Raw genomic sequence first — 24,669 nt, forward strand, 5'->3', positions numbered from 1 at the left:
CCGCGTAGATCTCCGACTGGGGACTCCTAATGCGGTCCGCCTTTGTTCATTTCCGCGACTTCACGAGCCTTCGACGTGTTCGGAACACCGGCGACTATCGCAATACCACGACAACGCCATGTCGTCCCCTCCCAGCACTCCCACCCAGCGGCCTGCATCTTCGCACCGCCGACACCCCTCCAGCCTAGACATGTCACACAACACCTCGTCGAGACGGCAGTCCTTCACCCGCCGCAACTCTGGCTACTCGCCCATAACGCCGCGCTCATCGCAAGATTTCGAACACAGCCCCGCGCACCAATTCGACGGCGGAGGAGACGGCAATGGCTTGGGCAACTTGGCCGACGAGCTCGGCGAGATGTACGACGATGACGACGAGGGCATGGAGGGCGAATACGGCGAGGAACTGGACGAAGCACAAGACGAGAACATCGGCACGGCTGTAGAACACGACGGCTCTTATGGAGTCGACAGCGCAGCTAGTCTCAACGGTGTACGGGATAGTGGGGTTGCCATGCAGGACTCGTCTCCGGCGCGCCTCAGTCCAGGGTCGGCCGTTAAGACGAAAAAGCACACAAGGCAACGCTCGCTGTACGATGGTTCCGACTACGGCGACGATTCTGACCTGGAAAATGAGGGCATCTCGCCCGCGCTCGACGCGCGGATGGCTGCTATCGAGAGTCTGGCACGGAGAGGCATGGAGGAGAATGGGAGCGCATCGGACGAGGTGGTGAAGAGGGTCACACAACAACTCCGAGATCTTGGCAGCCAGATTGCTATGGAGAACGGAGCGACGAGGTTTGTTCTAGTTCGCAGACGTGTCCAGTCATGTCGCTAACAACCCCCAGACTAAAGACTGCCCATGAGGCTCTGACAACGCATCTGACACACCAATCGCGTACCCTCACGTCCATCGCCGTATCCTTCTCAGGCCCGTTCGCCATCCTTCCCGACCCGGAAGACATCGACGAACTTCTCCCCATCATACAAACCACACTGGAGCTGCTACCCCACCCTTCCGCCGATCCGCTCGTCGCCATCTCCCATCTTACCCACTCGAGCCGCGAACTCATCCAACACCTCTCAAACGTCAGCGATACCCTACACATGTCACGGCAAACGACGGCGAATGCAGCCAGAAGGCTCAAAGTCAGCAAAGAACAATTGCAGGACTGGAAACGCGACAACGAGAAGACGCAAGAGGGACAGGAATACATTGAGCATGGGGACTGGGACCGACGGCTCAAAGAGAGGGAAGCCAAACGGGCTTGTGCAAACGTGCTGGACGGGTTTGAGGACGTCTGTGGACAGTGGAGGAAGAGACTCTGCGAGGGTCTGGGCGTCGCGAGTGCGTAGAACTTCCCTGCGTGTCTCTCTGGGCTGTTCTACCTCAGCGAGTCTTTTGCAGGGCTCACGACTGACCCAGTACAGGCGCGGATGTCCCGGACGAGGACGCATATATTCGCCCTTCTTGGCATCCTTCTTCCGCCAACACAGTGCCGGAACCGCCGGCAGAGTCAGAATGGTCCGACTGCACTCCAGTAAAAGCAGCGCCCAAGAAGCCGACTCAACAAACCAGCACAGACTCGATGTTTCCAAACTCTTCGGATGAGATGCATTGATCACCACTTCTTTTTCCTATGTTGTATTTGTTGCATTGATATGGCATGGCAGTAAGGTGTTTTTGGCGGCGGCAACTGATAGATGGAGAACCTGGTAATACCCCATTTATATCTATAGCTTCAGGACAAGCGCTTGTCTCATTTGTAGGAGTTGGGGGCCTTTTGATAGATGAAGAATGAAAGGCATTACAGTATTGCAGGTGGGAAGTCGCTTTTGGAAGTTGTGGTCGTTGGGATTATGCTAACTAGGAGATTTGATAACAGCTACAGGCGATACAGCTCATGCTAGCTTCCGGATCGAGCTCACGTCGCTTACTCCGGTACCTTCGACTACCTTCGCCTCGATGACCTCGTACACAGGCACCTCCTTAAGTCTCTCGACGATGTGATGCAGCGTCGGCAGCGCCTTCCAATCCAAAGCATCAAAAGAGATCTCAGCCGAGCTCGCCTTCAACGTCCGCTCGACCTTCTTTTCCACCGTCTTCGCATCCTCCTCACCCGGCAGAAAAGCGGTGTATTCCACATCCGCTTGCCCGCGCTCCTTGCTACCCAGACTACCAGTAGCTGGTACATACTTGTGCAACAAAAGGCCCTCGTCTTTCGGAAGAGGAGGAGAGAGTCTTGGCGCCTCACCGTTCGTTGCAGAATGCTCCTGCAGCCCGGACAGTGACATGCTGCAGAACTTGGATGACATCCAGCCGGCATCCAGCGTCCACTTTCCGCCGTCACTCTTCACATCGAGCTCGGCGAAGAGCTTGGGGAAGCCTAGTTCCTCCCTTCCACTCAGTATGGGATCAGCCAGGTTCTCGAACAGGACAGGCAGGTATGTGCCCGTCACAGTCTCGCCATCCGCTTTCGTGTGCTGGATGCCATGGATGTACAGCCCGAAATGACTGTATCCTCTCCCGCCAAGCCACTCGAGATTGTCTAGCTGCGTGACCGCAAAACTCGCATAGCAAGCTGTATCGGCAGCCGCAAACTTCAACTTCTCCGTCGGCAACAGGTTCTCCAACACAGTCCGGCTCGTTTTGAACTTGATACTGGCAGTCTTGAATGTAGCCTTCGACCCATCTCTCGGCCGTCCAGCGAAGTCTTGTCTCGGGCCCGGCATGGGACCAAAGGCCGTAGGCATTCGCCAGAACAGACCTTTCTTGTTCTCCCACTCCCATTTGCGGAGCATTTGGCTGGAGTAGTCCCATTCGTCGTGGCCGAAGTTGTAGTTTGTGAACTTGTGGGGGTCGACTGGTGGGCCGCTGCCGAGGTCTTTGCCTGCTACGCGGGAGTACTCTTGGATGGTGGAGGCGCGTTCGTATCTGCACTTTTCGTAGAGCTTGAGGCGTGCAGGGATGGAGTCGAGGGGTGTGCCTAGGGGGAGCATGACGGCAAGGGAGGCGGCGTCTTCGATGGCTTGGCCTGCGCCTTGTCCTTGGTCTGGAATGTGGTCAGCTTGATTCTCGTTACGATGATGAAGCGAGGACTGGACTTACGAGGTGTGAATGGATGTGCAGCGTCGCCAATAAGCACCAGCTTCTCATCTGTCCAGGTCGGCAGTTGGTCCATGTCCAGCAGCTCCCACACCTTCAACGTCTCCTCGTCCGCCATACCCAGCAACTTGAGTATCGCAGGCTCAAAGTCCTTGTACACATCCAACATCTTGTTCAAGTTACCCTGGTTCTGCCAGTCACTGCTACCTGGCTCTTTCGGATCAATCTGACTTTCAGATGTCGGATGGATACAAACAAAGTTCAACAGCGTGTTGTTGGACGTCGGGTACACAACCACTCTCCGATCCCTCGCAAAGATCATAATGAGATGGCCCTCCTTCTCCGCAAACTTGCGCGTCATTTCATCGTCCAGCGCCCGCTGCCTGGGGATCAGGAAACGGAACGCGCTCTTCCCACTCCCAAAAGTCTTGATGTTCTCCGCACCAGGAATCCGGGGTCGAGTCTTGGAATGCACGCCATCTGCGCCAACAACAACGTCGCTCTGGATCTTCTCTCCATCTTCTAATACAACAACACCCGCCTTAGCATCAACATCCACAACCTTCGCCCGCAGTCTAAGAACAGCCGGCTTCCCCTCCCCCTCTTCACACGTAGCCAACCTTTTCAACTCACTGTGCAGACTCACGCGATGCCCAAGCTGCCAGGGATGCTGCCACCGCGCTGCATCGTGCTCAAGCGGCACGGTAAAGAGTTCCTTGCCATTCGGCAGCATCTGCGTCATCAGACGACATGCTACCGCGCCTTGGGCTTCTGGGACCATGCCCATGCGTCGCAGGAGGCCGTTGGCGTTAGGTGCGAGGTGCACGGCTGCACCGAGTTCGTTGGCGAAACGAGAGGCTTCGAGGAGGGTTACCGTGTGTCCGCGTTGACGCAGGAAGATGGCTGCGCTGAGGCCGCCGATGCCAGCGCCGCATATTGTTATTTTGAGGGGTTGTGTGGATGAAGGCGCGTGCCCGTTGATATCAGTTGTACCGTTGGTAATGTTTGTGAAGTCCATGGTGGGTGAGTATGAGAGAAGCGTTGCAGGATGCTTGAGGCTCGCAACAGCACAGTATGAGAAGAGAGCAAAGAGTATGTCTCAAGCCCCAGAAGAAAGTTGTCTAGATAGCTCTGCCAACTAGATCCCTTCTACTTCTGCCGGTTCACAAATCGTGTTTGCCTTGATGATCGGTTCAAGATGGGGATGGGCCCTCCACTTCCCGGCGCTGTGGGTGGGCATGCGGGTTAGTATGGGTGGGTTGGTGGTAGACTGATGCAGGGCAACTGCGAACGCGCTTCTCGGAGTCCGAAGAAAGATTACTATCGGCGGAGTGAACTGTCAGGCTAAATGCGATGTGGGTGGTTGTTGGTGGCGCATGCTGACTGAGCCGAGGATGCGCGTATGTGGTGTTCGCTGCATGTATGTCATTAGGGACGCCTGAACGAGATCGACATGCGCGCGCGTTGGGTAATATACTCTGGAATGAACCATAATGGTAGCGAAACGTTTCACAACAGATTGCAGCAGTATCATAGATGTAGAAAAGAATTGAGTATTACGAGCGCCGTAAAAATGTTGGTCTATGTACACCAAGTCCCTCACCACTCCCCACCAATCTTGTATCCAACATTCCAGAATCGCCCCACGGTATTCCGCCACGCTTTGGACATGGTCTGCGCGGTTATCAGCATGTATGCCCTCCTAGTCAAGCTCAAATACACACCGATTCCAAGAACACGCCTGTGAACATGACTCCGACGAACGCCTGCTCAATGCCGTTCAAATAGACTCTCCGCTCGCTCTGGTCGAGTTCCTGGTTAATCGGGCGGTACGCAGGCACACGGCGATGTTCCGTCGGCCAGTCGCTAGGGTTCTGCTGCGATTGCGTTGACGAAGTATTCGGTGCGGGATGCGCATTAAGGCTTGTATCGAGTCCTTCACTTTGCTCCCCGCTGTGATGGAGATCGTAGTCTGCGAGGGTGGCCTCGAGGTTGTAGTGGATCGGGTTGGCGGTGGTTGTTACAGACATGTTGACAGCGATAGCAGACTTGGTGGGACAAAGTTGGGCGACGACGTCTATGGTATCAATCAACAATATTACTACCCCGAGCGACGTGAGATGGAAGTACGCGTCCCTCGCGGTCCGAAAGTTGGAGACACGCGGAGAAGCCTGGGGCAGGGGTCGCAATCGTCGGGATGTGGGGGGATTCATCGCGCCCGCGTACTGTCGGTAGCATTGCCGGCGCAAATGGGCTGACTGCCGTGTCAGAATATCCGTACACCTCCTAGAGCTTACATTACATATCGCAGTCTGGAGGACATTTCTTCTGAAAAATCTTTGTTGTTGTTCAGTCTGTTCCTGCCATTCGTAATGTCGTCGCCCATCACCCCCGAAGTTGCGCTGGCCAATCTGCAGGCGACTGCGCTTACTGCCCGCTGCCACAACGCTCTCTTCCGTCTCAAACAACTCAAATCGCTGCACGATGCGTTGCGCAACAACAGCAATGCAATCGCAGATGCTCTGAAGCAAGATACTCATGTGTCGGATGAAGAGGCAATTACTGAGGTTGCGCTTGCCCTGGATGTGGTCAAGGAGCACTATGGCTCGGTTGATGCGGCCAAAGAGCTGGAAGCCGAGTACAGAATCACCAATGGCAAAGATGCTAGTGATAAGAGAGAACCTTGGGGTGTTGCGTATATCGAGCCTCAAAGAAGTCATACGCCATTCCTCTCGGTCATTGCACCTTTGAGCGCTGGTCTCGCAACCGGCAGCTGCATAGCACTGAAGGTCAGTTTGCTGCAGACTTCAATCCGGAACGTCATCTAACGATATTGCAGCTCGAAAACAACCTTCGCGCACTCCCTTCTCTGCTCCGAAAGCTGCTTACCGAAGCTCTCGAATCAGATACCTTTGCTGTCATCGCCTCCGACCCTCCTTCAGACTCACTATCAGCCTGTCTACAAGTATTCCAAGAGACACAAGTCAGCTCGCCAACATACACACAACTCGTATCACCACGGAACAAAGTCGTCGCAGTTGTGGACCGCACAGCAGATCTCGCATCAGCAGCCGAGCAACTAGTAACAGCACGCTTCGCATTTGGTGGCACATCACCATACGCCCCCGACGTCGTCCTCGTCAACGAGTTCATCAAGAAGGAGTTCCTCGAGCATGTTCTTCGACACTCCCTCCCCTTCCTGGCTGGATCCAGTGGCGTGTCAAACGGCTCAACCAACACAAGAGAGCACAAGAAGTCTTCACGTGTGGCAGAAACCTTCCAAGCACTCACAGACAGCAAGTCCTGGAAGCTAAACACCATAACACAAGGCGACAACGGCGCCGTCGTCGAGCTCTCCAACCTCTCCTCCCTACCATCCAAGTCCCCACAGCCCGTCTTCTGCGTCTCAGCAATCACATCTTTGGAACATGCCATCAGCCTCGTCGAGGACGACCTAGACCCACAGCAAAGTCTGCTGGCTGCATACCACTTCGGTACCCCGTCTACGGGCAAGTACCTCTCACAATTCGTCAACGCCGACGCGTCGTTCACGAACAACATCCCCTTCCGTCTGCTTCTCGGCCCGGCTGCTCCGTCTTTCCAGCCCGTCGATGTAGAGAAGCGATACACGGCTCAGCATTTCACTCGTATCTCGCCTGCATATATCGCAGTACCTGCTTCGCAAGCGACAATGTCAAAGGTTCTTTCGGGTAAGGACTCGAAGAAGGCGGCAGCTGAGCTTCTTAGCAAAGCGACGCAGGAGATTAAAGAGAAGAAGCGCGCTGAGTCAATCGCGATTGGTTACTTTGAGCAGGGTATCTTCATTGGTTTGGGTGTGTACGGTATTCCTATTTTGACATGTATTGGCTCGGCGCTTTTCTTTGGTGTGCGGGCAGGCTTGAGGAGGTGGGCTTTTGTTTGAAGGTGGGGTGTAATATAGATTGAATGGTATTGCGCATTCTTACAGAGAGCTAGGTTATCGTGTTGGGTGATTGTCGTGATGCGCTAATTATGAAGATAGCAGCGCGATGCTCGCTGGTCATCAAGAACACTGACAGCAGACTTAGGAGAAAGAGCTAGAATTACGGTGCACTTGGACACCACGAGGAAAATCAGACAAGACACGCTCAATGAAGACGTTGATCCGAGATTGTACACTACGTAATACAGTGAGCACTAACGGAGCTACTCAGCAATAATTACCCCAGCTCCGCATCTCTCTCACTACAAACCTGCGCCTTCAGGAACCCACTTAGCAGTCCAAATCCTCAACCGCTTCCCCCAGATCAACATGGGGATCGTCAACAACCCAAACACACCCATCAGCATACCGAAGATACCAAACGGCTCCGCAGCACCCTGATGCGTAACCCACTCGCCGACAAAGAACGTCCACGCGAAACTAATAATAGCACGCACACACGTCACAGCGACAAAGCAGTCTCCAGCCAGCACTCCGTAGGATTCAATCAGGTAGTTGAAACCAACGGATGGCGCTTGCATAAGACCCAGAGCGACGAGTCCGAAACCGAATTGCAGACCAACCCACCCGGTAGGCGAGGGATTCTGCGCTACGAAACCGAAGATAAGAGCGCCGATCGTGGCGAGGGCGAGTGCGGGCAGTGCGGTGACGAGACGGGATTCAGGTTCCGAGAAGCCGTGGAGATCTTTCTTTGCGAGACGCTTGGTTGCGAAGTCGGCAATGAGGTAGGTGTAGACCTGAGAATAATGTATTAGTAAACGCTAACGCTGATGGCAGGGTTATAGGAACTTACACATCCGAGAAGAGCGCCGAAGATACCGCCGATGTTGATGAGTCCGACGTTCTTTCCCCAGAGATATGGAGGTGCGGCAACGAGTTGAGGTCCCACGCTCGACATGGTGACGATGAGACCAACGAGTCCGGCGTACCACCCTGATACTAGCCACACACCTGGCAGTCGGAGGGTCTTGTATGGAGCGAGGAAGTTTTGCACAAGGCCAGGGCGGTAAGACCAGAGTCGAAGAGACTTAGCGTATGAGTAAGACGGGTAAGAAGACGGGGAAGCGGCATCTGCGACGACGACTCGCTCTTTGGTCTCAACGGTCTGCTTGTCGGGATCGTCGGAGAAAGTGATGGTGGTGGATTTGCGGTCGTAGAGGGTTTCGGCTTGGAAGAAGAGGCATAGGACGAATGTGATGGCGGAGAGGAGCACGTTCATCCAGTGGAGCCAGGAAAGGCCCATGTCTGCGACGATATAGCCACCCGCGACGGCTCCTACGAGGGAGCCGAAGGATAACATGACCGTGTATATGGCCTGTGGACGTTCTGTTAGTGCCAGTCTACTCGAAAGATGTGGAAAAGAAGACTTACCAGAGCACGTCCACGTTGATGGACAAAGAATATCTCACCAACAACATCCGGGCTAACAGCATCAGCCGGCCCACCACCAATACCCATAAAGATTCTCGCGGCCACCAGACTGTTGAAGCTAGTCGCAAGACCAGCCCACATACTCGAGAAAATCAGGAGCAACAAGCTGCCCAGCACAACCGGGCGGCGACCAAAGGTGTTCGCCAGCGGCACCCACCACAAGTTCGACGCGCCCAGCATGAGAATGTTGCACGCGATGAAATACGTCAACTGCGAGAACGTCTTCGGCGGGAAGCCAAACACGCCCGTGGACGCGTAGATGGGCAATGCACTCGAGATGGAGGCACTGGTGAAGTTTACCACGAACGGATGTATCGACATGACGGCCAGAACTGCGAGCTTGCGCCACATGGGCAGGTTGAGAGGATCCGCTGGGTCGGCGGATGGCTGAGGCACGAGGCGGATTTCATCGTGATTTGTTTGCGACGCTGTCCATTCGAGATGTTCTGATGGTAGCTTCGTTAGCAAGAAAGACGTTCAGGGGATTTGATGGTATCTTACCAACGAGCGTCGCAGTTCCTGGCGGTCGGGCATTCTTCACCTCCTCTTTCGAGATGCTGAACGCCTGCTTTAGAGAAGTCATCGCGATGAATTAGTAACAATCTGATGAATCAAGCCGAGTGAGAAAACCGCGGAGATGATTATGCGATGCTAACGATCAGCGGTATCCAACAACAGTGGTGTTTGCGGCCATAGTCCTCCAATCTAAATAGACCGCACGGTCGAACCGTTGAACAACACGCCTTTGCAAGGCACGTCGGTGTGTTACGCCTGGCATCTCGCCGTCGACAAATCAGACAGGCTTCATAGCGCCTCACAACACTCTCATTGGACGCTTGGACTCCGTCGCATCCCCAGTCTGGGGAAATTCGGAATGTGGAGGCGACCAAGACCATCTGGATACGGCCAAGATTTGCGGGGTTTGCATCTGGAGAAAGCTAGTTGCAGCGGATTGTGCAAGGGAGAAGCTAACATGACGGCGCGAGATCGAGTTTGGAATCCTTGGATCTGACCTTTTCCGGCTGTGCGGTGGAAGGATGCAGCGAGATGCATTGGCATGTGGAGAACGGGTGGGGAACGTGCGCGGCTTTGCTGCATGTGTACTGTGACAGTATTGCCTTGGCGTGATGAGCAAGCATGGCATTTACGTGCGTAAGAACCATCCAGAGCGCTGGGCTCGAGGTCGGCACCAAGGATTGATGGTCTTGATCGCTATTCACAGGCTTGAAGCGGGAGTCGTCCATTCGCATGGGCTGGCTCTCGGGCGTTGTATTAAACCGAGCATCTCATAGATGAGACATGACTATTACCAAATGTTGATGAAGTATAGCAATGCGCCGGCGCTTCATGAAATCCTACATATAGTCGTACATGCGCGAGTTTAAATTACCATCATACATGCTGACTTGCTCATTTGATGGCAGATCGCAGGCCTTCCAGCAATTGCACCAAGTTGCCGACCAGCGGCGGAGAAGGTTCTGACGCGTCATGGTGCGCTCGAAGCAGTTGCGTCAAACCGTCCATGACTCCACAAACATCGCTTAAGTGGGTAGGATGTTGTGATCCGGAGTTCTTGATCGCCGGAATACCGCGATCCAGAGTGATGAACTTGCGGGCGCTTAACGAGTCGTCCCCGTTGAGCACAACAGCCGTGTCAATCTGTTCCGTTGTTACAGATCGTCTGAGAAAGCCGTAAACCCATAGTATGAGCCCTGCATGATACACAGCAATGGCGTTGAAGTTACTAAGCAGAGCTTTTGGTAGCACCTCAGCGGCGCGCAAGATCTGACCGGCATGCCACAGTGCTTGGCGCGCTGAGGGAGTCTTTGCCCAGTCTCGAAGGCCAGGGTATGCGCTGCGTGCTTCTTCTTGCCCTTCGATACCAGCGAAGAGCTGGATGTCATCGAGAGGTGCGTTGAGATGAACTAGCAACATCTCCAGTGTTATCTCAACGCTCTTAGTCATGGGAGGTGTGCTGAGCCTGAAATCTTCCAGCTGCTTTGTGAGCTCTTGGTAGCGCGACGAGAGAATGAGGCTGTTGGTTGACAGCGACTGTGACCTAGATGTCAAGGCGCACATCTGACGATATTCCCATATTGGACCCCACATTAGGTACAGATAAGTCGAACTGGCATAGTCGTGTTGAGTGAGGTGCTCCAGATCAAGTAGACATTCGGTCGCTGATGGTCGCTTCGCAGTTGCCGATGCGTCATTCAGGTACGCCATTTTCCAGTTTGCAGCAGATTTGGCCTGCCATAATGAGTTTGGACTCGGCAAGGGTAATTGCATCTCCGCGTAGGAAAGCAGTGGTGGCTTAAGCAATGCCATCGACGACTGCCGATCGAACTCGAAGGCGCGATGAACCAAGCGAAGAAAGGACTCTTGGTTAACCCAACTCAGCCACTTTTCTTCCAAAACAGAGCCCTGGTCGTCAGGAGACGGACTGATCTCTTTCCAAGTCGAACGACGAAAGCGACCACCACGGCGAAGCATCGTCATCAGCGGCTGGAGAAAGCTCTCTGCAATCTCCATCTTCCGGCTGATGCCACTCCACATGCCGACTTTGAGTTGCAGCAGGAACGTCTGCAAGTGCTGAAGATCCCTGATAGCTGTGTTGTCCTCTTCGAATGATTTGGACTGCCCTAATCTGGAAGCCTCATGCAAAGCGTAGCCCAGCTTTCGCAAAGATATGTCAGGAAGAGTGGCCGCTCCAGCAGACACGACAGAAGCAAGCAACTCCGGGTTCAACTTCGAGGGTGAAAAAGTAGGAAGGTGAAACCACGTTGGCGCGTCTATCGATGGCGATGAGAGGAAATACTGGATCAGACCGTCCAGTAGTTCCATACTAGGAAATGCCGATGCAATACGTTTGACGTTCTCTCGGCTACAGGTGTCGAGAACCAAAGCCATCAACCGGTCGCGGCTGGCACGTGGTAGTCTAGAAGGAACGTCAGTATAGATCTATTGTACGACATAATCGCGGAGCTAAGCATACTTCTCTGCCACGACGCGGCGGTGTGTGAAGTTTGAGCGTCTATAACCGTCCTTCTCTGTGTCCGGGACAGCCAGGTTGACTTGTTCCGCAGTGGGGTTCCTGGAACGTTGTGGAAGATAACGCCAGATGCTCTGCTTGAATGCTTCCGCCCTTACAGGAGCCGTGTCAGTCTCGGGTACGGGTTGCTCAGCGCCATGGGCGTCCGTAGATGGTGTATCAGCAGCGAACGGGACCTGGAAGTTGTATTGATCAAGGAGACCGAGATCAAGGTCGGTCAAACCAACATCTAGATCAAAACTGAGGTCCATGATACCCCGTGGAGTTGCCTGACCAGACAGGAACGCTTCAAATGGGGGCATGCTGCGGAAATAGTCTGGCAAGAAGGGATTGTGCCCTGGCGTGTTGTCAAAGTGCGCAATCGAATTATCGAAGAAAGGCATAGATGCGCTCGGGTCTTCGTAGTTCTGGTTCATCGCGACAAGGCCGCCGCCGTTGTTGGGCGGTGGCGGCTGCATGTCGCCCATACCTGCTGTCCTTGTCTCGAGGTCGCCTGAAGCTACGGAGTGTCGGTGCATTGTATTCGAGTCGGTAACGACTAGGGTCGCGTGGTTGTGAAAAGGTTCTGGAGTCTCTGATGTCGTAGATGCAGATGTATTGACGCTGCCGCCGTGAGCCGGCAGCGATGAGGGGTAATCGAAGCCATTCGACAAATCGAGCAGATCCTGCGCCGCATGAACTGCATCAATCTCATGTATGTCGTTTTCGTCTGTAACCGGGACTTCAGGTACCCGGCAGGGTATCTTCTTCTTCTTGCATCGACTGCATGGCTTCTCGTCTTCGCAGCGGAGATGGCTTTGGGAGCAAGCTTCGCAGGCCTGAACGACCCTGGTATCGCGAGCGATTTCGCGCTTTTGTCGCTTGCTTGCAGGCTCTGTGTCGTGATTTGTTACATGTCTCTTGAGTAGATCTCTGTGACATGTCAGCATAGTATAACTTTTTGGATGCAATGAAGCACTCACATTCGCGCAAAGCCTTTAGAACACACGGGGCAGATGTAAGGCTTAGATTTTGTATCTGTCAGTGCTGGGTTAGCATGGCGAATGGGACATAATGAACATCATATGCGAACAAGATGCTCAGACGCGAAAAAGCAGTTCTTTCGGCGCGAGTCAACAACGCGAACGCGTCTGACGCCATTATGACGGCCAACTAGCTTCAATTGCAAGTAGTCAGGCACACGGCTGACGGACCACATTGTTCACTAATTCTAAAAGCACTTACGCGCCCTCACGTGCCTCGTAAGGTGATCCGCTCTCGTAAAGGACCGTTTGCAGGTGCTACACTGGAATAGGCGTGGTGGTTCGGCTTCTGCACTGGCTAGCTGGACATTTGCTGATGTCGGGGCAGTCTGCATGCTGAGGTGCTATCGGGTGGCTTCGAAGAACGATGGCATCGGGACGGAGGGACAGAGGAAAGTGGAGGGAAGCTGGAGATAAGGTTGTGGGTGGAGAGGAATGCGGAGATCGACAGGACACGGGCGTGCCTTCTTCCCCTCGGCTAGACGCTCGGCCGCTCCTCCAACCCTCCCCACATCACGACTTTTGCCGCCGTAAGCACCTGGGACTGCCTATACAGCGCTGATCATAATGGGTAAAGCTTCCAGTGAAGCCGCGTGTTGGACACGACGTTTGCCAATTTGGCCGTGTAATATCAATATCGCGACAAGTCCGCCACAACCTCACGACACGGACATCTAACCTGATCATCTACTATCTTGGTCATCCCTTCCAACTCAGTCTACGGCTGAAACAACACACCGCAATGGCGCCACCCGTACACTTCTTCTCCCATGGCTCAACAATGATGCTGGGCGAGGAATCCCAATCCGCCACCTACTGGAAAGCCTGCGGCGACGAAGCCCTCTCCCACGGCTTTAAAGGCGTGATTATGATGGGCGCGCATTGGGACGCCCGCGGCGTAAACCGCATCGACGTAGCCATGAACCCCAAGCCCATCAAATCCCCCGTCGCGTACGTCCACCCCCGCAAATACAAAGACTACGAGCTCGTCCCCGATCTCGAGAGCGGAAAGAAGTGCATAGCAGCGCTGAGAGAAAAGGGCATTGATGCGCGACCCAATGAGACCTTTGACTGGATCCACGACACATACTTGATTCTCATTAGGATGTTTCCTGAGAAATGCCCTCCAACAACGATCATCAGCATGAACTCGCGATTCGACCCACATCTGCACGCGCGTGTGGGTAACATCTTGGCCAAGTTCCGCGACGAGGGTTACCTGATCATCGGGACAGGTGGCGCGGTACACAACCTATACAGGAATCACTGGGCACAAATGTTGAGGTATTCGGACAACTTTGCCCAGCCTTACCCACCAGAGGCTCCGATGCTGGAGTTCCGCCAGAGTGTCGAAGACGTCTTTGTTCGCTGCTGTAGGAAGGATGCGAAGAAGGGTAGTCTGACTCGTGGTATTACAAGGTTGATGAAACATCCCATGTTCAGGGATGCGCATGCCACCGACGATCACTATATGGCGGCGTGCTTTGTGGCTGGGGTTGTTGATGGGAGCAAGAGGGATGGCGACGAGTGTGTGCTTGGGGCTGAGGACTGGGAGTTGGTTAATATGTGCAACAGCCAGTTTACTGTCGGAAGATGGGAGTAGAAATTTTGAGTACTATATATATCCAATTCACTTCTTGTCGCATTTATGACCGTCACACAACATCGTCACTCCCAACGAATTTGCGATTCCACCTACTGTCATGCTTGAAGACTTGAATCAACGCTGTTCCTCATCGTTGGTGTTCCGCGTATGTTTGTGCTTATGCGACGTAGGACGAACACATGATATTGCGGTAACGGTAGAGACAAGTTCATGTAACGAGATCTGAACTTTCATTCCAACAACATATTTACTGATCTATTTAGGCGGTACAATCGGCAGAGTGACATAGTTCACAGCCTTCTCGCTAAAGTGCAAATGATTCCATCCCGCAAACTTCTCCTCGCTCCTGTCCTCAGGATGATTGTGTTGGAAGATACCACTACCTTGTGTATCACCGCTGCTAATCTCGAACACGATCTTGCCACCCTTCTCAACGATGACGTTGGTCGGCCAGACCTCGACATCCACCGCGTATACGTCGCCGGGTATGACGGGCTGCACATCCGTGCTGAAGTAGTCTCTCCACGGGAGGTATTCGCGGTGCTTCGGGTGCTCTGGGTTTGTCTTGCGGAAGCTGACGCGCAGCCAGCCCTTGGCGAGGGGAATGGGATCGCCTGCTGTGCCGGTGTAGTAGACTTCTTTGCCTTCGGGCGAGATGTAGCGTAGTGTGAGGAAGAGGTCGATGTCAGATGGCGTTACACCGTTGGAGTGCGCTGAGAGGGAGACGTTCAGGTGTGCGACGATGTGGCCGGTAATCTCAGTCTCCTCCTCGAATGGCGCAGTGGTGAACTGGAGAAGCTTGGGGTTGTCGAGAGTGCCAAGCGCCTCGTACGACAGCTTCTGTGGCCTGTTGGTGATGGGCTGGACTTGCGTCAAAGTCTGAGATGGCGTAAGGTAGAACTTCGAATAACGTGTTCGTGCAATGGGCCACTCGTTCTCCGTTCGTCTCTCGTACACCTTTTCTTTCTCGGCGTCGTTGAAGCCAATGTCGCCTTTACGCAGGACCATGTCAACAGGAGGAAGCTTGCCCTTGACAGACCACCCAACTCTGTCATCGCCCTTGAGGAACGCATCGAGGAAGCTTCGTTGTATCTCTACTTCCTCCTTGTAGTAGAACGGCAAGTCGTGCCTTCCCGTGATCATTCGTAGGTACTTGAACTCAGAACCGGCATGTGCGTAGCCTTCGATGTTTCCGCGGAGATGGAGCAGAATGCCACCCCAGTTGCCGACCGAGAGCAGCGGTACTTCGATGTCGCTCATGTCGTATTCTTTGCTTGCATAGTATAATTCGTCGCGGTACTTGAATGCGGCGGTATCGATCGTCTGGTCTTGTCGGTTCTTCGCGCGCACTTCTTCCGAAAGGTTACCATCGACGGTGTCCGGCCCCCAATTGCGCTCGGCACGACCTGGGCGACCGTATTGGTTCGTGATGACCTGGCGATTCCTAGTAGAAGCCAAGTTAGCATCCGAAATGCAGCAGATTGTGAGAGATACTCACCACCAGAAGTCAATGAACTTGTTGCTCAGAATACCTCCATGGCGGCATCGATCACGGTAGTAATCGCTCATACCCTCCCAGGGAATGACCGCAGCCAGTCCCTTGGGCTTGCGCGCTGCCACACGCCACTGGGATCCAGCATAGTAACTGATACCGAGCAGGCCAACCTTTCCAGAAGACCATGGCTGCTCAGCCGCCCACTCGACAACATCGAAGAAAGCCTCGCTTGTTCCTCGCGACATGGTGTCCAAGAAGCCTGGAGACTGGCCCAAGCCGCGTTCGTCGGCGCGCACGATGATGTAGTCATGCTTCGTCCAGAAACCTGGATCTGGAGTCTCCCATGCTGAGTGATCTGAGTGATGTTCGGGGTTGACTTCGGCGAACGACTTTCCGTGAAAGCTGGAGATGTTAGCTGCTGCACAGCTGAGAACGTTCATTTTGACTTACTCCTTGTAGTGGATGTCCTTTCCGTACGGTCCGTACGTCACCAGCACAGGAAGCTTCGTACCCTCTTTCGTGGACTTCGGCCGGTACACGTTGCATCGAATGATGCCTTTTGAGGATGTCTTCAGCGGCACTGCGACATTCTGCTCGAACAGGTAGGGAAACGACGACTCGTCAATCGAGTAAGCATCTTTGATTTCTAGCTGGTCAGACATTTTGTGTATTTGGTACTTGGGAAGAGGGAAACATACTTCATCCAGCATTTGGATATATACATCATATTGCGACGCGTAGTGGATGCTCGTGCCGACAACGCGCCGCTGGTAAGGTGCGGCGGCAGTGTTCGAGGGGCACATTTCGGAATGTGGAGGTGCCGCCTTCCAATTGGCGCGTTACCTAAGTTGACCTTCCACGATTACAGACACGCGAACAGGTGGAAGACGCCTTCTTCAGACCCAACATCTGGCACTCGATCTGAACTCGTACGAGCTCTTCACTTTTGGTTACCTCGGGACAATTGATCAACCGGCGTCAGGCGAGCTTTCGCTACCTGTATTAGCAACGCCATTACAACTTAGGCCATCAAGGACAGTCGTATGCCGCACTCACGATGTCAGGAAATTTGGTTGAAGCGACATATGACACAGCACGGTTCAGAGCAAGATGATGTATATGCGCGATGATGCGATGGCTTTATGTATCTACAAGTAGTACTGCGACTACGACGATGCTGGAACACCCTGCATGTTTCCGTAGTCCTCCTTCAGGGCCTCACCACCGATCTCTACTGGTTTACATTCTTGTAGAACATACATCATGCGTCCCCAAGACGTGGTGCTGGTGTTTCTCCAAGCGTGCATTGTGCCCCTCTGAATCGCAACATCTCCTCTCTTCATCAACCTTGTCTCGCCCGAATCTAGCACCAACTCCATCTCACCTTCCAGCACGACACCGTAGTCAAGAGAGACTGTGCGATGCATAGGTGAAAGATGACCGGGTGCTACGTCTACAAAGCGTAGCACTGTTCCTCCTCCAACGACCAGACCTGGAGATGACTCGAGGTAAGGCTTGTAAACCGCGAGGTCGGCGTCTTTGTTCAGATCGACGGGAAATCCCTTGGTAACGTATCCAAGTCGGAAGTCGGCATTTGGAATGTGGTCGACTTTGGCTTCTTCTGGGACTGCATCGGAGAATATAGCTTTCTTGGTGGTGGGATCGTGGGTTGTGATGAAGCGGTTAACCTTGGGAAGGTCATTGGCGATTTGGGGTTTGGAGGCCATTTTTGGAGGTGATCTGGGGGTATAGAGAGGTAATTGAGCGTCAAGATTCTCGGATTGTAGTGTATGGATACAGGCACTTCGTGTGATTTGAAAGAAGATTCAAGATCTGATGATCATGTACATCCAAAACGCGTCGCGCTGAACCCGTCTAGTGAACTCATATACAGGATCCCGATGTGGAGGGCAGAGACCCTGCATCCGCCATCTGCCGGCGCAGGCTCGGTATATCCCGTGCGGGGTTCTGCATAGCACACATGCTTCCCCAACCGTTTTGAATAGAGTTGGTGGATGGAGATGTACGAAGATCTTCAGTTTGAAGTGAGATGTGAGCAAGCAGCAAGTACTGCCACTGCGGGGAGCGAACATGACGCGTGTCCTGCTTATCGATTGACGGACGCGCTTGCCCACTTTGGTACTAGACCGAACGCGTACGGCCGAAGGTTGAAAGTTGTCCCGCGAAGTTTGGACTGGACGCGATCAATAGCTGCATCAACGTCAGCCGGATAACCATGGAACGCTCAGTCTCCACTCTCGACCGTTGCCGTGTTCAGCTCCGGACATATTAGCTTACAGGAGTTGATGGGATGTGGAGGAGCTGTATCCGAGATGGTAATCCCCACCTACACAATGCCTCGCGAGCTTAGGTTCGGGTTAATGTTGGTAACTGTAGTCTGGAATCTGAGTATTGCGAGTTGGATATCGTGTATCGCTCTTTGCTAACAAGTCGACCGAAATCTTGACACCAGAATACCTAAGAGTCACGAACAATGGCAGACAATTACGCATCGCACTTCGGTGTCAACAATATCCCATACGGTATCGCAAGCTCGTCGAAGCGCTCTGCACCACAGTGTACCACACGCATCGGTAACGAGGTCATATTCCTTGCAGAGCTCGCGAAGCATGAAACCCTCAAGGCTATCTCAGCACCGCTATCCTCCATCTTCCGCGAATCCACGTTGAACACGTTTGCCGCGCTGGGAAAAGACATACAAAGTCAAGTACGCTCTGCGATACAAGAGGCATACAAGAACAAGTCACACGCCAATTGTTCAGAGAACATCAGCGATGTTACGCTCCATATGCCAGTCAGTGTCGGAGACTTCACAGACTACAGCGCTTCAGCGAACCATGTTCTGAATGCGGGAGAAGCGGTGCAAGGAGTTCGTGCCTACCCACCTGCTTTCATGAAATACCCTGTGGGTTACGCAGGCCGGTCGAGTTCAATCACAGTCTCAGGGGCACCCGTCACAAGACCTCTGGGTCAGTTCATCGAGGACTACACCGTTCCAGAGAAGAAGATTATATTTGGCCCGTCACGCGGCTTGGACTACGAGATGGAAATCGCGGCAGTCATCGGCAAACCCGTCCAAGCTGGGACGTATCTTAACGCAAAGGACGCGGATGACCATATCTTTGGACTAGTTCTGCTGAACGATTGGAGCGCGAGAGATATCCAAGGCTTAGAGATGAATCCGCTGGGGCCTTTCAACGGAAAGAATTTCATGACTTCAATCACCCCCTGGGTCGTTACGCTAGAAGCATTGAAGCCTCATGAGGTATCGGCCCCGCCTCGTATGGAGCCTGTAGCTTCCTTCATGGACGATCCCAACAGCATCAACTACAACATCCAGCTTGAAGGTCAGATCATCCGAAACGGTACTCAGACTACGACCTGCAAGGTTGGCTTCGAGACGATGTACTGGACCTTCAGGCATATGTTAGCGCACCACACTATCGGCGGCTGTGGACTCCGCACGGGAGATCTGGTAGCTAGCGGGACAGTGTCGGGCGAACAAGAACATGAACATGGATGTTTGCTCGAACTGACTAAGAACGGCAAGGCTCCAAGCAAACTGAGCGATAGATCTGAGCTACGCTACCTCAATGATGGGGACGAGGTGCGTTACACAGGCGTTGTTGGAGATGGAAGCACTGGTGTCGGCTTTGGAGTATGTGTTGGCACAGTGAAGCCCGCCCGGAAGGTTTAAGAGCTTTCGGATGCAAGTAGGCTGAGCAATCGTGGTCTATCTTCTGGGTGAGTTGACCAGTGGTTGGGTAGCGCCCTGGTTAATAATTGGTCGGCAAGCGTGGTACAGATGCGAGTGGCTGCATACTACCACCGGAGAGATCATTGAATTCAAGCCTTCCAATGAATCTTCGGTCCTTTGGGCCTTGCACATTGGACCCTAAATATCTCTAGCCACACGAAGCCCAGCCTCGTGAGCTTTCTCGCACACAGCCCTTGAGTTTCAGCTTTCATCACACTCCTTGACGCTCTCGGATATTGCACCTTCAACTCTGCGTGAATTCTCCTCAACCCATTGCAGTTTCTCAACCATACGGAGGCCGGAAGAGACTGTTACACATGTGCTTCGCGCACAGCCTACCTAGGTAACCGTCTGCAGGGCTGAGCCAGCTTTGGACTTCACGTAGACACAGCAACCACAACCATGGCAGAGTAAGTGCGACACAACCTTGCTCGGGATGTTGCATGTTTACAATCAAGTCTTAACATATCATCCAGATTCTCTCAGACTTACCTGCCGGCTCGACCATCGAAGCTCGCGTTCGGGAAACGTCTTTCTCACAAGTTCAAGCCAAAGAAAGGGAGAACCAAGCAGTCGATAACCGAGTCTTCTACCTTCACGCCTGATGCCAGTCATCCTCCAGTTGCACTGCCAGTGTCTTGCGCGCGAGAACCATATATGGCTGACCACGTGCGCACGCGCCGGATTACGTCACAGCCCGCCCCACGATCGCTTCTGAAGGCTCGTCCACAAACACAACAAAGCGAAGTTGTCCAGCCTGCAAGAAGTCTCAGCATCGCTTCGCTTGTGCTTCCCGAGCCACATCTTGTATACCCAATCTCCGCGCAACCATCTTCGTACGATCCTTTACAGTCGGATGAACAAGGCGACGTGCCCCGGATACATAGGAAGGAACCTCCACAGTTGACAGTGAGAGACGCACTCACCGAGCAGTGGGGGAAGCTGCGACTGCCCAATGTGCCAGTTGCACCTGCCGACTTGTCAACATCTAGTAGTGCAACAAACTTCTCACTTCCCCTCCAATCTTCCACCTCAACCAAGACCGTAGCCGCCAAAGCAGCATGGAACAGAATGGCGGTCTCAAATCCCATCTTGCCGAGCTTCCGAGAGGAGCCGCGTTCACAAACGTCACAGCCGGGTGTGAACCGCCCTCATCAGGGCCAGACACGTAGCGAACCCATAATGATCGACGATGACAATGAACTTGATGCGACTGCAGGCTCGAACCGCCCTGGAGGCAATTTCGAAAACACAAACTTCTTCCAGTCAGGCGGATTATCACGACAGTCGCTGAATCGACGACGAACTCGAAAGGCGAGGTTTCTACGAATGAGGCCTGATCACCGATGTCAAAGTCCTGATTCATCGAGCAGTGGCTCTGAAGATATGCTAACACCCGGTAGCTCGGACAGCTCAGAGAGTTCGGAGTTTGACCTTGCAGCTCGTGTTGCGCAAATCGAGAACCAGAACCCAATCCGAGCTATTAGATGTACACACGGGCGGGGGTTTTCGCGGGGAGATACAGATTACGGAGCTCAAGAAGAGGAAGACCGTCTGTTGGCTGAGCGTCTGCAACGGGAAGAGGATGCGACCTATCGAACGACAGCTTCGCGCATTGCGGAAGAGTCTGAATCATCTGCACCTCGAGCTGCGTCTCCTCAGGTACCGTCTCAAAAGAGTGGACGATTGGCCAGTTTGCGGCGGGCAATCACCAACATCGGCACACGAGAGCATCCTATCGATCTAGACCCCGAACCCGACGAGCCCAAAGTTGTTGTTCCCGAAAGGGCGCGAATCCAAGACTATGTGGCGCTGTATGGAGAGCCTATGGATATTGATGGTGTATCGCCTTTCCATCAATACAACGCAAGGCCGGTCGATACGCCACAGACGACGAGCACCTACGTAGATGAGAGGACGCATCTGCGGAGTCGTGATTGCGTCGTCTGCGGCGATAGCGTTCATGTTGTCGACCTACCCTCTCTTGCTGAATGCGATCATCGACCGGAAACGTGTGCGGACTGTTACTCAGGATGGATAACCGCGCAGCTCCAAAGCAGTAGCTGGCGCGAAGCCAAATGTCCAGGGAGCAAATGCGAGACAGTGCTGTCATACCATGAGATCCGGCTATACGCGCAACCGGAGATCTTCCAGCAATACGACACATTCATCGCCCGAGCAGCTTTCAGCGAAGATCGTGAGTCGTAGCAACAACAATTTTAGGTTTCAAAAGCTGACAATGGCACAGCCAACTTCCGATGGTGTCGAGCGTGTGACTCCGGTCAGATCCACATGAGCGGTGTCGAAGGCAATATCTTCACATGTGTAGCATGTGGACACAAAGTCTGTATCATCCACGAGAACACATGGCACGAAGGCGAAACTTGTGAGGAGTTTGAATATCGATCTTCCGGTCGGAAGGAGCGAGACCAGAGAGCACAAGAAGAAGCGAGTCTTCAAGCGATCGGGAAACTGACCAAGAAGTGTCCCGGTCCTGGATGTACGTGGAATATTGAGAAGAACGATGGCTGTGACCACATGACATGTGAGTTTCGCGTTGCTTTAGACGTCGATGACCGCTTGCTGACTTTCATAGGCTCGAAATGCCGCTTTGAGTTTTGCTGGATCTGTCTTTGCAACTACAACAACGTCAGGCGAGTGGGCAACTCGGCCCATACGACGACATGCAAGTACCACACAGGAAGACTGGTGTAGCGGTGGATGGCGGTGGATTTCATTGTACCGAACTTTATACTTTCGCTAAGCACATGCTGGTCCTGGGAACTTCTAGCATCATTTAGCATTCGGGGTACTTACAAAGATTACGACGTCATGTCACTCTCTCAGACTTCACGTCGCGACGTCAGGCGCTCCACTGCAAAATTACATCCGTATAAAGCGTATTTACCAGTAGCGTCCCATGTTGATGTCACGGACTCGGGCCCTGCGCGCTCCGATTGGCGCAAATTACCCCTAGCCCTGAGCAACTCCCCGAATTCATACTACTTGTCAACAAACACAAAGACTTCACCGCCGCTTTTTGTGCCATTGGTGATTCGCGCGGTGTACATAGCCTTTATGATCGTGCTGTGACGGCATTTGTACCTTTTTCAGCGGCAGTTCTTCTACTTCATATCTTGTCATCTTTGCCAAAAATTCGGCTTCATCCTTTTCGAGTCTGAACCCCTTGAAACAGCGCGTCGCCACACCAGCACCTACAGTAGCCATGTCAATGCGAGTGACGCGGTCGCAGGCCGGCAAGACGCCCCAGTGAGTGAATGCCAGGTCGCGCGTGCATACTGTGCAGACGTGTGCATTAGTTGCTGACATGCATAACGCAGAAAGCCTGACCGTCCTGGCTTTGTCGAGACCCCCGGGCGCAGAAAGTCGCAACGCAAATCGCTTGCGTCTGATGTCGACGACGGATACGAATCAACGCCCGAGCCAGAGAACTTCTTGAAGCCTCTCCGGTCTGGCGACAGCGACGTCAAGCACGAAGTCGAGGAAAAGAGCAATGGCCATGCCAACGGAAACGGACACGCCAACGGCTACACGAATGGACACACGAATGGAAACGCAAACGGGCGCACAAAGAGCGAAAAGGAGATCGTCGAGCTGGACTACAAGATGGAGGCGGAAAAGTTCTTCTCGCCAAAGGACAAGTCCGGTCTGCACGAGTTCGGAGGCGCCATTGGCATGAGCAGTATGATGATCTGCTTCCCAGCGCTCATGTACTACATGTGGATTGGAGCGACCTTCTACGACGGCAAATTCCCTACACCGACCGCGGGCCAGAGCTACGGCGACTTCTTTGGACACATGTGGTATCTGGTAAAGACTGAGGCGTTCCCGAACAACAAAGCGTGGCAGATCTACTGGTTCTTCGGACTCATGCAGATGGCCTTCTACTTGCTCATGCCGGGTGTCTACCGCAAGGGCAAGGCTCTGCCTCATCTTGGCGGAAAGCAGTTGGACTACTACTGCTCGGCCATGTGGTCCTTCTACTCCAGCATTGTCATCATGTTGACCCTACACTTCACTGGTGTCTTCAAGCTGTACACTCTCATTGACGAGTTCGGCCACATCATGAGCGTAGCCATCCTCTCAGGCTTCCTCTGCTCGACAATCGCATACGTCTCAGCTCGCGTCCGCGGCGCCGACCTTCGGATGACTGACAACCCCATTGTCGACTTCTTCCTTGGTGCGGAGCTCAACCCTAGACTGTTCGGTATTCTGGACTTCAAGATGTTCCTCGAGGTCCGCATTCCGTGGTTTATCCTCTTCTTCCTTTCGCTCGGTACCTGCTTAAAGCAGTACGAACAGTATGGCTACGTATCCATAGAAGCCATCTTCCTGCTCTTTGCCCACTACCTGTATGCCGGCGCCTGCGCAAAGGGAGAGCACCTCATCATCACAACCTGGGACATGTACTACGAGAAACTCGGCTTCATGCTCATCTTCTGGAACATGGCTGGTGTACCCCTGTCGTACTGCCACTGCACCCTATTCATTGCCAACCACCACCCTTCCGAATACCAACTCCCGACCTGGTTTACCGCCCTCCTCACCCTTGCCTACCTTGGCGTCTACTACATCTGGGACACGACCAACTCGCAAAAGAACCAGTTCCGTCAAGAGGAGCGTGGTGTTGTCGACGAGCGCACTACCTTCCCCTACTTCAAGTACGGACGCATCGCCAACCCCAAGACCATCCAGACATCGCACGGCAACAAGATTCTGGCTGACGGCTGGTACGGCAAGGCGCGCAAGATTCACTACACGTGCGATCTGTTCTTCGCAATTAGCTGGGGTCTTATTACCGGCTTCAGCAGCCCGTTCCCATGGTTCTACTCTGTGTTCTTTGCGGGTATGATCATTCACAGGGCGCTGAGAGACATTGAGAAGTGCCGGGAGAAGTACGGCGAGGCCTGGAAGGAGTACGAGAGGCAGGTGCCTTATTTGTTCATTCCGGTAAGTCCAGCATTTCGCGTCTTGACTAAATCGTCGCTAACATATCTGCAGTACGTGTTTTAAGTAGATACCGGACCGTCGCTTTGATCTTTTACCATGTCGCGAGTCTTCGGACACCTTTTACTTGACGGGACCATTTTGTAGTATACCATAGCATTCTTCTCGCATTTCGACGGTCGTGGCTAGGGTGGATAGCATTGTAATGGTTGTAATGGCAGTAATGGCA

General features: G+C 53.4%; 11 protein-coding genes across 11 annotated transcripts; 5 read left to right on the top strand and 6 right to left on the bottom strand.

The window, feature by feature from the left end:
• Window positions 1-118: 118 nt before the first annotated feature.
• J4E84_003227 (uncharacterized protein) lies at window positions 119-1,356 on the top strand (the record flags this gene model as incomplete). The annotated part of the gene is made up of 2 exons (XM_049385844.1): window positions 119-798; window positions 849-1,356. 2 exons carry the CDS (start codon window positions 119-121, stop codon window positions 1,354-1,356), a joined length of 1,188 nt encoding a protein of 395 aa, XP_049246721.1.
• Window positions 1,357-1,902: 546 nt separating this feature from the next.
• J4E84_003228 (uncharacterized protein) lies at window positions 1,903-4,124 on the bottom strand (the record flags this gene model as incomplete). The annotated part of the gene is made up of 2 exons (XM_049385845.1): window positions 1,903-3,053; window positions 3,110-4,124. 2 exons carry the CDS (start codon window positions 4,122-4,124, stop codon window positions 1,903-1,905), a joined length of 2,166 nt encoding a protein of 721 aa, XP_049246722.1.
• A 1,354-nt stretch (window positions 4,125-5,478) lies between these two features.
• On the top strand, window positions 5,479-7,028 carry J4E84_003229 (uncharacterized protein; the record flags this gene model as incomplete). The annotated part of the gene is made up of 2 exons (XM_049385846.1): window positions 5,479-5,895; window positions 5,946-7,028. 2 exons carry the CDS (start codon window positions 5,479-5,481, stop codon window positions 7,026-7,028), a joined length of 1,500 nt encoding a protein of 499 aa, XP_049246723.1.
• A 302-nt stretch (window positions 7,029-7,330) lies between these two features.
• Window positions 7,331-9,102, bottom strand: J4E84_003230 (uncharacterized protein; the record flags this gene model as incomplete). The annotated part of the gene is made up of 4 exons (XM_049385847.1): window positions 7,331-7,825; window positions 7,882-8,403; window positions 8,460-8,965; window positions 9,021-9,102. 4 exons carry the CDS (start codon window positions 9,100-9,102, stop codon window positions 7,331-7,333), a joined length of 1,605 nt encoding a protein of 534 aa, XP_049246724.1.
• An 827-nt stretch (window positions 9,103-9,929) lies between these two features.
• J4E84_003231 (uncharacterized protein) lies at window positions 9,930-11,494 on the bottom strand (the record flags this gene model as incomplete). The annotated part of the gene is made up of 2 exons (XM_049385848.1): window positions 9,930-11,442; window positions 11,490-11,494. 2 exons carry the CDS (start codon window positions 11,492-11,494, stop codon window positions 9,930-9,932), a joined length of 1,518 nt encoding a protein of 505 aa, XP_049246725.1.
• A 10-nt stretch (window positions 11,495-11,504) lies between these two features.
• J4E84_003232 (uncharacterized protein) lies at window positions 11,505-12,711 on the bottom strand (the record flags this gene model as incomplete). Its single annotated transcript, XM_049385849.1, has 2 exons — window positions 11,505-12,483; window positions 12,707-12,711. The coding sequence occupies 2 exons, from the start codon at window positions 12,709-12,711 to the stop codon at window positions 11,505-11,507; spliced, it is 984 nt and encodes a 327-aa protein (XP_049246726.1).
• Window positions 12,712-13,335: 624 nt separating this feature from the next.
• On the top strand, window positions 13,336-14,196 carry J4E84_003233 (uncharacterized protein; the record flags this gene model as incomplete). The annotated part of the gene is made up of 1 exon (XM_049385850.1): window positions 13,336-14,196. The coding sequence occupies one exon, from the start codon at window positions 13,336-13,338 to the stop codon at window positions 14,194-14,196; it is 861 nt and encodes a 286-aa protein (XP_049246727.1).
• Window positions 14,197-14,454: 258 nt separating this feature from the next.
• Window positions 14,455-16,356, bottom strand: J4E84_003234 (uncharacterized protein; the record flags this gene model as incomplete). Its single annotated transcript, XM_049385851.1, has 3 exons — window positions 14,455-15,643; window positions 15,698-16,096; window positions 16,145-16,356. The coding sequence occupies 3 exons, from the start codon at window positions 16,354-16,356 to the stop codon at window positions 14,455-14,457; spliced, it is 1,800 nt and encodes a 599-aa protein (XP_049246728.1).
• A 504-nt stretch (window positions 16,357-16,860) lies between these two features.
• Window positions 16,861-17,421, bottom strand: J4E84_003235 (uncharacterized protein; the record flags this gene model as incomplete). Its single annotated transcript, XM_049385852.1, has 1 exon — window positions 16,861-17,421. One exon carries the CDS (start codon window positions 17,419-17,421, stop codon window positions 16,861-16,863), a length of 561 nt encoding a protein of 186 aa, XP_049246729.1.
• Window positions 17,422-18,188: 767 nt separating this feature from the next.
• J4E84_003236 (uncharacterized protein) lies at window positions 18,189-19,412 on the top strand (the record flags this gene model as incomplete). The annotated part of the gene is made up of 1 exon (XM_049385853.1): window positions 18,189-19,412. One exon carries the CDS (start codon window positions 18,189-18,191, stop codon window positions 19,410-19,412), a length of 1,224 nt encoding a protein of 407 aa, XP_049246730.1.
• Window positions 19,413-19,874: 462 nt separating this feature from the next.
• Window positions 19,875-24,506, top strand: J4E84_003237 (uncharacterized protein; the record flags this gene model as incomplete). Its single annotated transcript, XM_049385854.1, has 6 exons — window positions 19,875-19,882; window positions 19,949-21,669; window positions 21,721-21,972; window positions 22,694-22,742; window positions 22,814-24,443; window positions 24,495-24,506. 6 exons carry the CDS (start codon window positions 19,875-19,877, stop codon window positions 24,504-24,506), a joined length of 3,672 nt encoding a protein of 1,223 aa, XP_049246731.1.
• Window positions 24,507-24,669: the final 163 nt, after the last annotated feature.

Source organism: Alternaria hordeiaustralica, assembly GCF_023758085.1.
Source record: "Alternaria hordeiaustralica strain BMP 2776 chromosome Unknown scaffold_4, whole genome shotgun sequence".
Classification (NCBI taxonomy): Eukaryota; Fungi; Ascomycota; class Dothideomycetes; order Pleosporales; family Pleosporaceae; genus Alternaria; species Alternaria hordeiaustralica.